A 16,867-nucleotide genomic window follows, 5' to 3' on the forward strand; every position below is an offset into this window, starting at 1 on the left:
TCCAAAAACAATGAATCGTGGATCACCACATCAAAAACTAATGATGTATTGTATGGTGACTAACATAACATAATAAAATTAAATTAAAAAAAAAAAAAGAGTAAACTTAAATGTCACCTCCTTGGGGAGTTTGCCACCAAAGCATGCCCAGCTTGGCAAGGGCTGTTGGAACTAGAGTCCAACCTAACCCCATCCCCTTGACTGGGCCCCCTCATAGGGCCCAACCTGCACAGTCATACATGATGGCCCTATAATCCTGAACCCACCAGAAATCCAGAGGTTGGGCAACTTGCCAGCACCCCCACTACAACATCTTGCTCTCCTGTTTAATCCCAACACCTTGTTCTCATGTCTCTAGGTTTCATCTCCTGGAAGTAATTAGCTCATTTATTTCTGAGTACAGGTCAGAGCTAGAAGGGACCTCAGGGATCACCTAAAATAGCTCCCTCATTTTCTCCAGATATGGACACTGAGACCTCTACGGGATGGAGTGATTTGCCAACAACCCCCTGGTTTGGTCTGTGATGCTGTGGCTGGAATCCAAGCAGTCCAGAAATGGAGCTTTCATCCCTACAGAGAGAAATTTTCTCCCCAACCACAGCACCTCCAGCCTTCATCCACTCGCCTCACAAAAACTGTTGCAGAGGCAGACCAGGGGAGAGAGAAGAATGGAAAAACAACTTAGCCATCCATGTTCCTGAAAAAAATAAATGTCAAAACAAATGTTTCACCATGTTCTTCTGATATTGGGTCAGCAGAAACATGTTGACATATGGAGGAAAAACAGACCTTTTCCCTCTACTTTTTAAAAAAGTTTTATTTCTAAGGTCTCATAGGGGAAAAAACCCATAAGCTCCTTTGGAAGGCTATTAAAAACAGTGTTCTGAAGACGGTCCTACCCTTCTCAGCGGGAGCCTCTTCCTCTGCTCCTGTTACAACTTAGATCCTTAAGAGCTCTCAGTGGAAATGGGGAACTCATTGTCTTCCAGTAAACCATCTCATGCAGATGTGTACATGGTGTAGACATCACCCCTCAGCTTTCCTGCCTCCTTATTAACCGACTTCAGTGGTTTTTCATCTTAGACCCGCATTGTTTTCTAGCTGCCTGTCCCTTGCTCTCTCCGTGCCCCCATGTCCTCCATGTATCGCACAAGTGCCAACCATGTTTTAGTGCTTTGAGGACCAGGACTTGCTAGATGTCTGGGTCCCCACACAAGCAAGGTGCTGCTTTTTGAAATCACAGGGTCCTAGACTTTCTAGCCTGCAGGGACCTCTGAGCCTGCCTGTCCAGTGGCCCAACATCACCCATTGAGCCCCCCAGCCCTTTCCCACCCCTCAACAAAGGCGACTTGAGCCTTCCTAGAGCTTCTACATCATTTTCAGGCTCCCCAGTGAATTCTGATGTCCACTGAAGACTTCTATCTAACCCACCCCTCACTTTACAGAGGAGCAGCCCCATGTTTCCATAGTCCCACATCTATGAGCGGCAAACCTGAATTCTAGAGCCCGGAACCCCTTTGTCCTGGGCCCCCGCGTGTGCTTTCCACCTTACCAGTGTCCTCATCCCTGGTTCACATTAGAATTGGGGATCTTTAAAAACCACCACCACCAATTGCTTTGAAATAAGACACCCACCCCAGACCAACCAAATCAGAAACTTTGGGGATAGATCCTGGGCACCATCTTTAAAAACAAACAAACAAAAAAACGTTGATAATGCTCCAGGTCAGCTAGAGTTGAGAACCATTAGGCTTCGCCAAGCCATCCTCAAACAGAACTAGCTGAATGAATACATGGAAATAAATGCCTCAAGTAATATAAGCCTTAAAAAGATCTGTATCCACCAACCAGTACCCCCTAGATATTCACTAAAGATAAGGTCAAATTCAGCAAGGAAAGTGAATTCTCAGCCCCACAAGGGACTGCCACCAACTCCTCCTGCTGCCTTTGAACTGTAGGCCAGCTGGTGGCAAAGCAGGCTACCCAGCCCTTGGAAAGCTTGTCCTGCGAGGTCTGCTACCCCAACGTCCTCCTGCTCAGTCTCAGGAACTGACTGTTACTGGTGCATTAGCTGAGCTCAGCAGGGCTGTGCTGGTTTAGTACTCTCACCATGGAACAACAAAGTCAAAGGAGCCAAAGCTATCCACTGTGCCCTCTTCTGGACTCCGAGTTGGAGGACATATCTGCCTAGTGGGTCCATAGTATTTGAGTCCCTGTATTCCATCCCTGTAGACTGGTAGAGAAAGTTCCATGATCATTTCCTAGTACCTTTTGACTTTAGTTTCCCTATGACTACCAGATACTTTTCAACTGAATTATATAGGCAGAACACACATCCAGTGGGGGAAAACTACACACCAAGTGCCTAGCCCTTTAGAGCGTTTAGCAAGATCCACACACTCAGCCTGGCAAAATCCCCACAGTATCAGCCCACTACACAGTGTTTCCAAGAGATTTTCTGGATCTGTTGCTTCTTTCTCTGCCTGACCAAATGCTAGTGATTTGAGTGCACTAAGCAAATGCTTGGTTTTCTTCTGGGGTGTCATCTAAGTGAAACAAATGCCTTTACTCTCTGTTATTTGAAGAGACTGCCAGTAAGGACATGCTATCTGCATCCCTTCTCCCCAACAGGACGGCTGACATTCCAGAAGGGTATTTATCCCATTCGATGCTGTCTGACCCTAACCCAAGCCAGCCTTCTATTCAAGTGTCTCAAACGAGGTTCCAGCCCATAGTTATACCTTTATTGTCTCTCTGCATTTAGGCCAACATTATATAAGGCCAAGAATACAGAGTTCCTTGAGGCCCTCCCTGAGCCCCTATGCTACCCGCATACTGACCAAAGCCCAGTCTGGTCTCTCCATTTCTGACCTGAACTCTTTATGACCTTGAAAGAAGGGCAAAGACCACAGGACCCAACACTGGAAACTAGCACCAGAGGAAACGCATTTCACCAAATGCAAGACGGAAGCATACCAAGTAAACCAACCACCTGGAGATATCCTTAATAAGCCAAAGCAACATAAGGCTGTCTTTGCACAACAAACGTGTTCCAACCAGAAACACATGGGAATCAACTGGGGAGCTTTTAAAGTATACTGATGCCTGACTTTCACTCCCATAAACCCTGATTTAATTGGTCTAGGGGTCAGCCAGGTCATTATGATTTTTTTTTTTTTTTTTTTTTTTTTTTTTTACACAAAGCTTTTTCAGTGATTATAATGTTCCAAGCCAAGGTTAAGAAGCATGGAGGCAAAGGGACACTGAAAGCACAGAGGTAGAGACCACAAGGAAGGCAAAAAGAAGAAAAGTAGAGAGATGTTGTGGGGGCAGGGTGGGGGCGGGGGGAGATTCAGACTGGGATTAAAGGAAAGGAAAGGGGAACAGAGAAAGAAGAAGAGACAACCAGGGCAGGAAGGAGAGGACAGGGGAAAGGGGGCCAGACTGATAGAGACAACACAGAGGGCTGGGGAAGTCAGGAGAAAGAAAGAGAAAACAAATAGGTCCGGAATAAATCCAGATGGCAAGAAGGCACACTAAGGGTATCTCAGAGCTTTCTGTGTGCTGGGTCCACTTAGCCAGGGGCCTTGCCAGAGAGGGGGAGGGGGTGATAGAGGGCAAAGAGAAAGAATAAGGAGACAAGGGCAACAAAGGGAAGAGAGAACGGAAGAGAATTTTCACAGCAAGAATGAAGAAAATTGAGCAAACATGTGTAACCTGTCCCCTCAGAGCCCAGTCAATAGTACTTTGTGACCGATTTCCATAAAATCTCAGTGGGGGCAACAACTCCAGAGTTTTCATTAAGCACAACCTGGTCTTTTTCCTTTCTGCATGCAGGTAGTTTCTAGCATCCTGAAGATGCTCTTCTTTGCGCTGTGTTGGGAGTAGGCCCGCTGGGAGGGAAGCAGGGCTCCCAGGACCTGGGAGGAATTGCTTCTTCATGGGGCGTAGGCCATTTGGCTGCTCTGCAAAGCCCCAAGTTCACTGAGGCCCCTGAAAATGAACTCTCAACAGCAGCTCCATTTTTTTTTCCTTTTCTGAAAACAGTCAAAAAGAAGAGGCTGCCAAGAGAGCCCAAGAGCACAGTTACAATTAAAGTTTCCTTAGCATTTTCATTAGAAACCTGTTTTAGTGGTTTATACCTCAGCAGTAAAACCAGAGCTGTTGTCTTGCTTCTCATGGCCCAGAGGCTCAGCAGGAACAGAAATTTGCTTTGATCACAACAACAACAACAAAAATGCACTTTGTGATAAGTGGACCATAATGAGGGGTAAATGCTTCTGATACTAGACTGGCTCCCCACTCACATTGCACATCAAAAAGTGTTTCCTAAAAATGAAAGGAGCCCATTTGTGTCTAGTGACTTGAACCCCAATTGCTCTTTGAGCAAATTCTGGTGGGAGCGCTGTTTGTCCACATCTACACATCTTCACCTATGGTCACCTGGCGTTCCAGACAGGGACCTGCCAGCCGCAGCTCTGAAGACACAGAGAGGGAACTCACCTCCCACTTGGAAAAAAAAAATCAAATTTAGGCTCTTAGGAACCTGAGCTTGGGGCCCTAACTATACAAGCTCTGTGCTACAGGTGTTACTGCCCATCCAGCCAGTCCTGACTCTGTTTGGACCAAAAAAAGGAAGTCAGCTCACCAAAGACCCACCACAATGACCACCACTCACACTGCCTTCACTGTGGGCCATGCGCTATTCCCAGTGTCCCGAATACTTTACAAGTAGTAACTTGTCGAATTCGCAAATAACCCTATAAGGTAAGTCCTGTTATTAGATTCATTTTACAGATGGGTAAATCAGAGCACAGAGTGGTGATCATCATTCCCTAAGAGAGTTAGCGGTGGGGAATTTGGGATAAAACCCAGCCAGACACGGACTCCTGCCTTTCTATCTTTTTTTTTTTTTTTAATTTTATTTTATTTTTTTATTTATCTGAGAGAGAATGGGAGACAGAGAGCATGAGAGGGGGAGGATCAGAGGGAGAAGCAGGCTCCCCGCTGAGCAGGGAGTCCGATGCGGGACTCGATCCCGGGACTCCAGGATCACGACAAGCTTCCATCCTTCTCTACCTTCTTCTTTCCCTCCCTTTGTGTGTCTGTGTAAAATATTTTGAACCCAAGCCCAAAGTGTTTGGTCTGGTTTGGATGGGAGGCATGGGAGAAATTTAAATTAAGTTTCAATTCACTACCACTAAATATTTACTGAGCATTTTACTATGTGCCAATTTCTATGCCTAGAGAGATAGGAGAGAAATACTAGACGGGACCAAGCAAAGTCAGGTGTACTCTGCTCTAAGATCTCTTAACATCCCTTCCATAAAAACGTGACCATCTACTTGGGAGACAAGACACACAGGTGCAGGCACACTTACCCAGATATATATACACCCAGCAGCAACATGAAAGATCATCTTTAGCTAAGAGAGACCTGGGAGATCATCAAATTCAATGTTCCTATTTATAGGTTGTGTCAAACAGCCCTAGTGGACTGCAGTGACATGCGAAGGCCACCTGATCCACTGCCTCTCATTAGGGGGCCGTTTGAAGGCAGCACGTGGTGAGTATGAAGTATTTGCCAGTCATATGGCAGTAAATGGCAGAAAGTCATTCCCTGATGGCTAAACCAGTAGGAGTCTCCCGTGCTAGTTGCAATCTGCCTTTCCCGTGACAAAACCCAGAGATTACCCATAAAGATGTGACCGGGGAGTTTGGCAACACTCAGACAAACCTCTAATCAAGGGGCCCTGGATGCAATGTCAGAGAGACAAGATGGGATGGAGGACTTTCTAGGCCAAGGGACTTGGCTGGAGAACAGAAATGAACTGCCCAAAGAGCCAGATGAAGAGTGTCCATCCTCCAATGCTACAAGATCATAGGATTCAAAGTCTCAAGAATAGCTCTACTGTAGATCCCATATGCTTCCTGTGATTTGCATTCTCCAACCACCTCAGTTAAAGGCAGCCCCCTACTCTTCCTTGTTCAGGTCAAAAATCTTAGAAGTTATCTTGTGAGTAATAAAAAAATCCCCAACTCCTGGGACTTAACCTATAAACCTTTGGAATTTCTGGAGCAACAGGGTTATCTTTGTGATTAACTCAGAATGGGGCTGGTCATACCAGAAAGACCAAGCATGTGATTGGAAGGTTAGGATTTTGAGTCATGTGAGATCAGCCCGACCTCCAGGAGGAGGGGAGGGAAGCCAGGAGTGGATCCTGTGGGCAAAACCCTGTCTATGTAATGAAACCCCAATAAACACTGTGGACAACTGAGCTCAGGTAATCTTCCCTGGACCGCAGGACTCTGAGTATTGTCATACGTGGGTGTTCAGAGGGCAATGCATCCCTGCAGTGAAAGCTCTACATTTGGAACCCATGCAGTCTTTACCCTATGCAATTATTTTAAATTCTAATTTGTAACCTTTTGCTATTATAAAACTGTAATCCTAAGTATGGAGCTTCTGGTTAGTTCTGAGTCTTTTCAGTGAATTACTGAACCTGAGAGTGGTCATGGGAACCCAGAAATTTCTAGCCAACTGGACAAGAGTAAGGGGATCCCTGGGGACCCCTGAATTTTCAGCTAGTATCTGAAGCAAGAACAGTTTTGCAGAGGACTGTGCCCTTCATCTGTGAAATTTGGCCCAACTCCACATACCCCGATACCTCTATTTTTCTTACATCTCCCATCCTATCTGCCAAGAAATCCCATTTGTTCCAGTTTCAAAGTATCTCCAGAATCTGATCAGTTGACACAATCTCCCCTGCTTCCATGCTGGCCTAAACCATAGGTCTCCCATTTGGATTACCGCATTAGCGTTCCAAATCATCTTCCTTGCTTCCATTCTTGCCCCTTCATCTTAGCTATTCTCAACACAGCATCCAGAGTGAGCCTGTTAAAACCTTAGTCAGGTCAGGTCACTCCTCAGCTCACACCCTCCAATGGCTCAACATCCAACCCCAAGAAAAATACCAAGTTTCTGCCATGTTCCTCCAGTAGCTGGTCCCCTCACCACGACTTTTCTCTACTTCATTTCCTACAACCCCTCTTCCCTGACCCTGCTCAAGCACACTAGTCACTGAGTATACCAGGTATGCTCTCATTCTATGGCTTTTGTAGACTTGTACCCTCTACCTGGAATGCTCTTTCCCTAGATACCCATGTGGTCACTCCCTTACCTCCTTTGGGTCTCTGCTCAAATGTCACTTTCTCAACACGTCCTTGCTGACCACCGTATTTCAAAGTCAACACCTACGTTTCGGTTTTCTCTTTAGCATTAATCATCTTTTGGTGTACTATATACCTAATATTTGTAGTATTTTTAAATTTTATTACCCCACCTCCATTAGACTATAAACTATGACAGGACTTTTTCTACTTTACTCTCAGTCTCTAGAATACCCATGGGTATTTAGTGAACCCTCGACAAATATGTATTGCACAATGAATCCCTGTTCAGCAAGTAAATTTAGGTTCTCATTCACTGCTGGGAGCGAAGGCAAAAACCGGTGCAGTCACTTTGAAAGACAGTTTGGCTGTAAACCAATCACACATTGGCATACACCTACCACACCACCCAGCAGTCCCACGCCTACTTACCCATAAGCCAAAAAGCTATATTCACGCAAAAGCTTGTATGTGAATGTTTATAGCAGTCTTATTCATAATTGCCCCCAAACTGGAAACCCAGGATGTCCTTCAACAGGTGAATGAGTGAATACAATTTAGCTTTTTTTGCAGCATGCTTATCCATTATGAGTGTGTTGATCTGTGGATATAAACACTGGCATCTTGGGGTGCCTGGGTGGCTCAATCAGTTAAGTGTCTGCCTTCAGTTCAAGTCATGATCTCAGGGTCCTGGGACTGAGACCTGCATCGGGCTCCCTGCTCAGTGGGGAGTCTGCTTGTCCCTCTGCCTCTGCCCTTCCCCCTGCTTGTGCTCTCTCTCAAATAAATAAAATCTTTAAAAAATAATAAAAGAATAAAATAAACACTGGCATCCAAATAGATGTGTTTTTAAGTCTACATTTCTATTACAAAAATTCAAATTGCCACTTGGGGTTTTTTGTTTTGTTTTTTACACCAATCTCCCCAGGTGACTGGTGTGAGTCCATCCCTGAGAGATGAACCTACTCTCACCATGCTGGCGATAAGGGTGAGTGACAATGCGTGGACTTGGGTGATGTCATCAAAGCAAGTTTCACTTTGCTACAATCTCCAGACTTCTGGAGAGTTCCTAACTCAGTGTTTGCCCTTGAGGTTCCAATCCAACACCCAGTTCCAAGGCTTTGAATTCAAGTTTGGTAGACACGAATGGGCCAGATGTCCCCAGGTCCTGCTGCACTCCTCATTCTGCCTATGTAGGAACAGCTGCTAAGTGCTTGTCAAAGGTCACACCACTAACCAGTGATGATCTGGACTAGAACCCCAGGGCTGGTCCTCTGAGGGCCTGACCATCAATCATCGCTGTTATGTGTGTGGGTCTATGTAAGTAGGTGTATCTTCAACCTCACTAATTCTGTTTTCTTCTCTGCCTAAACCTTTCCTTTTCATTCCTATTCCTTAGATTTCTCTTCCTGATCTGATAAGCAGTAAACTTGCTAGCCAGGAAATGCTAGCAATGCAAACAAAGATCAGTCAGTGTGTGCTTTGTTAAAGTATTACCTTTCTGCGTTTTGCATTTGACCTTCTATTCTTCCACAGCTTCAAATTTTGGCTTGAACTCAGTACCATGTCAAAGAAAGTGAGAAGCTCAGTTTGTAAGTTAGCTCTATTGTATGAAAAAAAAATGGGAATAGCTTAATTTTTACAAAGGCATAGTTCTGCTTCATATGAATTTTCGTAAGACTTGGCACACACACATAGGGATTACAAAGAAAGGACATCAGCCCTTTGCCCCACGTATTAAATTACAAGGCCTTTGCCACCTTCTCTCTTTTCTTAATAAAACAAAAACCCAAACCCATCACTGAGATAGAGCTGCCCCTTTTCTTACAGAAGCAGGGAGGAAAGGAAGAACTCCTTCAAGTTGGATGTAATTTTAAGCTTTAGGAGTCTGACACTTAAAGCAACAGGGCACCTCTTATTTGGGAAATACTGATGTCTTTATCTGAAAAACAGTAAAACCAATGCAGTTTTTAGTAATGTTCTTCAAGTAGGAAAACAAAACAAAAAAACAAAGAAGGCGGCGGCCAGGCCCCACAAACTAGCTCCATCCAGGAACAGAGGCCACTTTTCCTGGTGACCTCTACGTGCACAGTCCAAATGCTCTTTGATGTGATAGAATACACAGGATATCTCTGCTCAAAGGGGAGCATGGTGCCTATTAGTTCAAATAAAATTAGCTTGAAGGATATGAAAATTTTATCAGATAAGCAGAATTAATTGAAATTACATCTCTGTCTAGAAGATATGCACACAGAAAAAAAGATCAGATACCACATGACAATTAAAATCTCATTATGCATCTTGTCCCCAGTGACCCATGGGAGATTTGAGAGCTTGAAGAGGAAAGCTGAGTCTCTTGGCTCTGCACCTGATGTGGTGGAAAACTGGTTGCCAGGTAACCCATTAGTAACCAAGGAGGCAGAAGGGCTGGGGGAGAACACTTGCCAGAAAGGCATCTCTTGGCTTTTGTTGCACATGAGGCTCATGATTCCCTACTCGGACCTACCTAACACAACACAGTCGCTATAAAGGGGAAAAGCTGTCAGTCCATTTTTCTTTGGCTTACACAACCCCTCATGACCACTCTGATGGATTTTTTAAAGAATTGAACTTAACGTATGAGTTGTTCTGGCACTGAACAAACAGATCTTAAAGTTAGAGGGGTTCTAAGGTGAGCTGGAGCAAGAGCATGACAGATTTGCCCTTGGGTCACTTCTGCTTGGTTGCTCCATCTTCCTGCTTGTGGCTGATTGTATTTTCCAAAGGTCACTACAACAGTATCTCCCATCCCACATGCTCTTCTGCAATGTGTCCCCATCAAGAGGTGGGCTCCGATTCTACTCTCCGTGGGCACACATCAGGACTACTTCTACCAATGGTGTATGGTGATAGTGACACTGTGTGACCTCTAGGGCCATACATAAAACGTGGAGTTTCTGGGGCACCTCGTGGCACAGTCGGTTAAGCGTCTGCCTTCAGCTTAGGTCATGATCCCAGGATCCTGGATCGAGCCCCACATTAGGCTCCCTGCTCAGCGGAAAGCCTGCTTCTCCTTCTCCCTGTGCCTGCTGCTCTGCCTATTTGTGCTCGATCAAATAAATAAAATCTTAAAAAAAAAAAAAGACACAACATGGAGTTTCTACCTTATTCTCTGGAACATGTGAGCTTGAAGCCCTGAACCTCAATATAAGAAGACTTAAATCTGAGTCCCTAGAGGCCACCATGCTGTGAAGAAGCCAAGTGACAAGTCATCATCTCCCTGCTTCCAGAAAACCCATCTCACGCAAGTGAGTAGTGGCCTCCAGGTAATCCCAGCCCCCAACCATCTAGTCAGCCCCCAGCCTCTACGTTTTCCTAGCCAAGCTCCCAGACATTCTGATTGTGCCCTGTCCTGACCCACAGAAACCATTACCACAATAAATTGGTTGCTGGTTTAAGCCACTAAATTTTGAGGTAGTTTATCTTATAGCAGTAATAACCAAACTAAGACCCTTAACCACAATGATAATGGGATATAGTAAAAAATACCTATTTTGTCTTATGGTTCCTGGCACAGAGCTTCAAAAACCCTTAGAATTTCCTGAGTGACAAGGGTGAGAAGAGTGTTTTGTTATTCACCATAAGCTCCTTTCAGCCATACCTGAGTTTATGCTCTTGGAGAATGGGGCTGGTTGCCAGAGGAACCAACCGGGTGACCAGAGGGTTGCAACTTTGAGCCTCCTCCCAACCTGCAACCTCTGGAAAGGTTAGAAGTCCTGGGAATTCACTTAATCACCAATGGCCAATGATTTAATCAATAATGCCTCTGCAATAGAACCTCCGTAAAAACCTCTAGCAATGGGGATCGGAGAGCTTCTGGGTTACTAAACACATCCACATGCCAGGAAGGTGACACACCCCAACTCCACAGGGACAGAAGCTCATTTTCTCTGGACTCTTCCACACCCTTGCCCGAGGACCACTTCATCTGGCTGTCCATTTCTATCTTTTATAATGTCCTTCATAATAAACAGATAAATGTAAATAAAGTGTTTCCTTGAGTTCTGTGGACTGTTAGAGCAAATTACCAAACCCGAGGAGGGGGTCATGGGAACCCTTGATTTGTAGCCAAGTCAGACAGTAGCGTGGGTAACGTGGGAACCCATTACTTGTGACTGCCATCTGTAGTTGGGGGCAGTCTTTTGGGACTTGACCCTTGAACCTGTGGGGTTGGTACTAATTCTGGTTAGTGTCAGAACTGAATTAAATTGTAGGACACCCAGTTGATGTCCACCGAGAACTAGAGAATTGCTTGGTGTGGAAAAACCTACACGTTTGGGGTCAGAAGCGTTAGGAGTAGAGAAAAAGTCTTCCTTTAGCCACCCTTCCCTCCCACCGGAGGGCTGAGAGTTTGGAGTGCTTGCTGAGGAGGGAGAAGGCATGGGTGTGAGACTCCCTTATAACAGGAATGCAGACAGGAGCCAGACCAGTCCCCAAAGACCTGTGATCCCAAGACTGCTAACCACTCTGTACCTTAATGAACTCCACCATTAGCCTCCTCACAGTCACCACTGCCTCTCCCCTCCTCCCCTACCTCCCATCTTCTCAGCTACCCATCCACTTTCTTAGGCTAACCCTGGCAGTCTTCAATCAGATGCAGACCCCACACTTCAGGAGCTGCACGCAGTTAAAGCCCTGGGTAAGAGACCTGGGCACCACTAGCATGAAACTCACGCACCTTAAGGAAGCCGCTTTTCGTTCATTACTTTTGTCACAACTCTTTATGTTTTTCATAAACTGCCCTCTATTTTCCACCACCAGGAACTGCACAGTCAGGGGAAAATAACTTATTTTAACATTTGTTCAGGACAAACCTAAACAAGAAAGCAAACATGTTCTAATTTTTTCCCCAAGTATTATACCATGGCTCAAGGCCAAATGACACATAATAAATGTATACTTGGATGAAGGACCTTCCCCTCACAGTGGCCCCAGCGATGACAGACAGCTATTGTATAACAGCATCCTGGTTCTTGGGCTCGCATGCAGAGAGTTAGCTAAAAGTAACTGAGGAAATAGCCAGAGAGCCACCGAACTCCTATATAGAACTCCTACTATAGAATCTTGCTTTCTATGCTTTTGTCTGCTTGGAAACACTGAAAAACAAACAAAAGCTAGCACAACTTCATTGAAACACTGTGAGCAGGCACAGCGCTGATGACATGCCACAGTGACCAACCTGGATTAGAATCACTTTAGACCACCCTCATCCCTCCTGAACCAAAGCTTTTAAATGCAGTCCCCACTGGAGGGCTTGAAAAATCTTTTTCACCATGGGAACAGATCTTCCATCTTTAATGCTGCCAACCGGAAAACCAGATTCAATGTACAAATGTGCCGTTAACACAATTGGAGAGATTGCCAAATTTTAAAATTCCACTCTCCACTGCAGCCAGTTCATTATGTCAGAGAGCTCTCCTGTCCCCCCACCCCATAGCAGTAACTAGAAAGTCTAAAGAACCAAACTAACCCGTTTCCTGAAGAAACCAGAAATTTTACTGAAAGTCATTTTAAGCCTGGTTGAAGCAGCAAACCGAGACTCCCATACAATGAGCATAGATCTACAATTTCAGCCAGTACCATACGAATTGCAAGACCCAGGATTCTGTGCTCCATGCAATAATGCCCCTAGAATATTTCTTTCTTTCTTTTTTTTTTTTTTAAAGATTTTATTTATTTGACACACAGAGAGAAAGCACAAGTGGGCAGAGAGGCAGGCAGAGAGAGGCAGAAGCAGGCTCTCCACCGAGCAGGGAGCCCGATGCGGGACTCGATCCCGGGACTCCAGGATCATGACCTGAGCCGAAGGCAGTCGCTTAACCAACTGAGCCACCCAGGTGCCCGCCCCTAGAATATTTCTAATTATAAGCTCTAAGGCTATCATCCTGTGGTGTAATATGGAATGCGGTGCTTGTCAGGCCAATTCCAGCAGCTTTGCTATGGAAACAACCTGGCTGATCTCTAAGAAGGCAGTAGCCGAAGTGGCTTAAGTGTCTGATAGGATTTCCAGGGAACCCCCAAAGGGTGCCTCAACCCAGTGAGTCCTCACGGGTGCCGCCAAACACATCCGACAGCAGATGGTACATCAGGATCCTTCTAAGGAGGAGAAGACAGGACAGAAGCAACTCTTCTGTAAGCCAGCGTGCTCTTCCTAACTCAGATGCTGGCCTCTGCCTTCACACCAGAGGCTTCTGCAGTGGGGCTCACTGGGTCTGCGTGCAGGCGGGGTGCGGTCACAATCCCCAACATGCTGCTCTCGACCATAAACACTGCCTATAATTGTTGCAAGTGGACGGCTTTTTTTGTTGCCTCTTTAAAAAAAAAAGCGAGCTCCTGGGTGGCTCAGTTGGTTGAACGACTGCCTTCGGCTCAGGTCATGATCCCAGGGTCCTGGGATCGAGTCCCACATCGGGCTCCCTCCTCGGGGGGAGGCCTGCTTCTCCCTCTCCCACTCCCCCTGCTTGTGTTCCTGCTCTCGCTGTCTCTGTCTCTGTCAAATAAATAAATAAAATCTTTAAAAAAAAAAAAAAAGCATTGGCAAAGACAGCACAAATATTTTACTGTCTTTCTTTGAGGAATACCGAATGCTACACATCCCTGTGGTTAACACATGCATTAGCTGAAGCTGAAGCCGACCTGTCCTTCCAGCGGCAGCTCCAGCTTCCTGCGGGCCGCAGCAGCGGGGAATCAGAGCGCCAATGGGCGCGTTAATGAAGTTCCGCCCTGCAATTTGTCGCTCTGAGACGGCATTCAAAAACCTGTGTAGGAGCCCTATCGCTGGGACTTGATTCCTCCTTCTTCCACCCCCTCTCCCATCCCCAAATCAAAGTAACTGAGGGGCAACCCAAGAGACCCCGCCTTGTGGGGCGCAGGAGTGCAGAGACGCAGCGGCGGGCTCATGCCAGGCAACGTGTGTCCAGATCCAGAACGTCAGGAGGTAGTTAACTGGAAAGCATCCTGTTGGCCCCTCCTGCTGGACCCCCCGCGAACAGCACCCGCTCGATCCTGCGTGTCCTGGCGTTCTGCTCCAGCACTGGTCACGCGCCCCCCAGGGCCCCAGACACCGCATCCTGCAGGGTCCGGGAGAGCAGGGGTCCTCCCAAGAACAAGTGCAACAACCAAGGGGATGGTGCTGCATGATGCAGCTGCCGCTGGGTCCTCAAGACACGGACTGTGGATCCGCGCAGAGAAAGCCGCTTTGGGGCAAGTTTGGAAATGGGTGCAAGGGCAACTCACCTGAATCACCCCGAAGCCTCAGAGAAATAATTCCCCGCGCTTTGATTAATGTGGCCAGCAGGTTCTGCCTCAGCCAGATTGGGGCTGCCTGGAGGCGGGTTCCCCCCTGGGAACCAGCAGGGACTCTCCACCAAGGGTCCAGAAAGCCGGAGGGGGGAGGGGTCATTAGGGGAAGGCCCCCGGGAACTGGGACCCCAGCAAGCCCGGGGACTATGTGACTTCTGAGGGCCCCAGGTGAGCGCAGAAATACCTGGGGAGAGTGATGGGGGTGGGGAACATTATCCCATATCAGTGCAACAACTCTCTCCGTGGAAAGGCTTATTATTTACATAGGAGCTCCTGATACATTAAAAAGAATGCCGAGTTACCAAAGAGTGCCAGAATATTGGTGTATTTTTGTGTGGACTGAGGGGGTCTATGAACGGCCTTCATGGCCCACCGCCCTGCCCTGATTGGAGGGCTGGGGGCAACAGAATAACCTGCCCAGGTCCTGGGCATCCCCTCCCCCACGTCCAGGTTGTTGACAAGGCTTTTGAGATCTGTGGAAGTCAGTCACCCAGGAGATCTCTCTCCAATTGTTCCATGTCCATAAACATGATCTTGAAGATTATCCAAATGAATGCCGCTAGATTAAGAGGATTATTCAAATTTGGGAGAGCAAGCACTGTTTGGTAATCCTGTAATAGGTAGCCCATTTCCTACCAAATTGCCTCTGAAAGCCTCATTTGCATGGAGCCCCTCTGCTTTTCAAAACAGGCTGTTCTTTCTTAGAAGCCTATACAAGTGGGTAAAATCCCCCAATCCTTTTATCTTTGCTTTTGCAATGAAACCATATTTTCCTTCAGAAAGATCCAGACACTTAGCCAGGTCTCCCCAACCCCAGAAAGCCAACCGGACCTGGCTTCCTGAGAATGGGGCCTAGAATCCCAGCCCCACCCCCCCTCCCAGGGTACCTCTCTCAGCCTTTCAGACAATGGAGAAAATCCTAAGTATCCAAGTATCATCTGCACCACCTCTTGCTTCAGCATTTTCCTGTTCCTACAGAATATTAAGTTGCTTGAATGTGGGGTGGCCTGCAGCTGTGGGTGTTCTTCCCTGATTTGTCTATTAATTAGCTGAATGCTTTGACAGTCTGTTTGCCTTAGTAATGCTCAGGCCTTTCGGGGATGCCTTCCATCTAACATTTAAAATATAAATTGTCTGATTGCAGCTCTCTGGTCCCAAGGCCTCTGTTATTAGCCACTGCTCCCCCCTTTCCTTTACACAGAAGTCATGTGCTCTCTGGCCTTGGCTTGATGGGCACAGTCCCTCCACGTTCAAGTACAGCTTTCCTTTTAAAAGCCACTAAACTCTTCCCCCTCCCCAAAAGGAAAAGCTCATCTACCTGTGGCAATTTTAAAACTTCTCACAAATTCTTTGTTACTCCCTCCCGAAAAATGAGTGGTATATGTCTTTTCCTGCCATGACCTGCTTGTAACTATTTGAATGCAACAGAACTGGCCTCTGAGGCTGGGTCAGAAAGGGCCACAGAGTTTCCATCTGCTTCTCCTGGATACTGCCCAGAGCCCTACAGACTGCTCTGTAAAAAGCCCGAGGAAGGCTGGAGTGTAGGCAGAGCCCATAGTAGGGCTCTGGCAAACAGCCTCAGCTGCGGTTTCCCTGACAAGGAGCACAGCTGCTCCTCGTGTGAGTGAAGACACCTCCAGGTGATTCCAGCCCCCAGGGGTCAGATCACTTACTGCCAAAAAGATTTCCTGCCTGAGGCCTGTGACAAGGAGGAGCAAAATCATCCCTGCTGTGCCCTGTCCTGATTCTTAATACATGTAATTCATCAGAATAAAATGGGCCCATACTAATTAGGCTTCAGGCTTTTTTTTTTTTTTAATTTATTTGAGAAAGAGCAGTGGGGAAGGGGAGAGGGATAGAGAATCCCAAGCCGACTCTCCACTGAGCTCAGCCCAACACGGGGCTTGATCCCAGGACCCTGAGATCACGACCTCAGCCAAAAATCAAGAGTCACATGCTTAACCAACTGAGCCACCCAGGCGCCCCTAAGTTTTGGAGTGCTTTGTTTTGCAGCAATAACAATTGAAATGTCCCCCAAACCCTCGCTCTCCCTTTAAGTTCAGTCCCTATGAATTCACAGGACACCACAGGACATCAACCTTAATTGACAGGTTCTTAGAATAGTCTTTTCCTTTTAAGGCAGATGAAATGTGCCCAATTTGGAGGGACTGGCCACACTTCTTTGAGTGGGATGTTGTGTGCTAGGGGAGAGGAGAATCTCAGGCAGAAAGAAGTCATTGCTAGCAAAAAGTCCAGTAGCTTTGGAACTTTTTGACCCACGCCAAGAGATACAATGTAAAATGGGAAAGCACTGCTTTGAGCAGTGAGGTCCCAGAGAGGTGGGAGAACCTGGCAC

At 46.6% G+C, this 16,867-nt stretch overlaps 1 protein-coding gene across 1 annotated transcript in view; it reads left to right on the forward strand.

Moving 5' to 3' along the window:
• LYPD1 (LY6/PLAUR domain containing 1) overlaps positions 1-719 on the forward strand; it is an 83,572-nt gene extending 82,853 nt beyond the window's left edge. The window contains exon 3 of the mRNA XM_035008161.1: positions 461-719. Within this exon, the coding sequence (XP_034864052.1) occupies positions 461-525 (65 nt within the window). The 3' untranslated portion in view covers positions 526-719. The remainder of the gene's footprint in view (positions 1-460) is intronic.
• The last annotated feature ends 16,148 nt before the right edge of the window (positions 720-16,867 follow it).

This window comes from Mirounga leonina, unplaced genomic scaffold, assembly GCF_011800145.1.
Source record: "Mirounga leonina isolate KUSES-001 unplaced genomic scaffold, KU_Mleo_1.0 Mir_151, whole genome shotgun sequence".
Lineage (NCBI taxonomy): Eukaryota > Metazoa > Chordata > Mammalia > Carnivora > Phocidae > Mirounga > Mirounga leonina.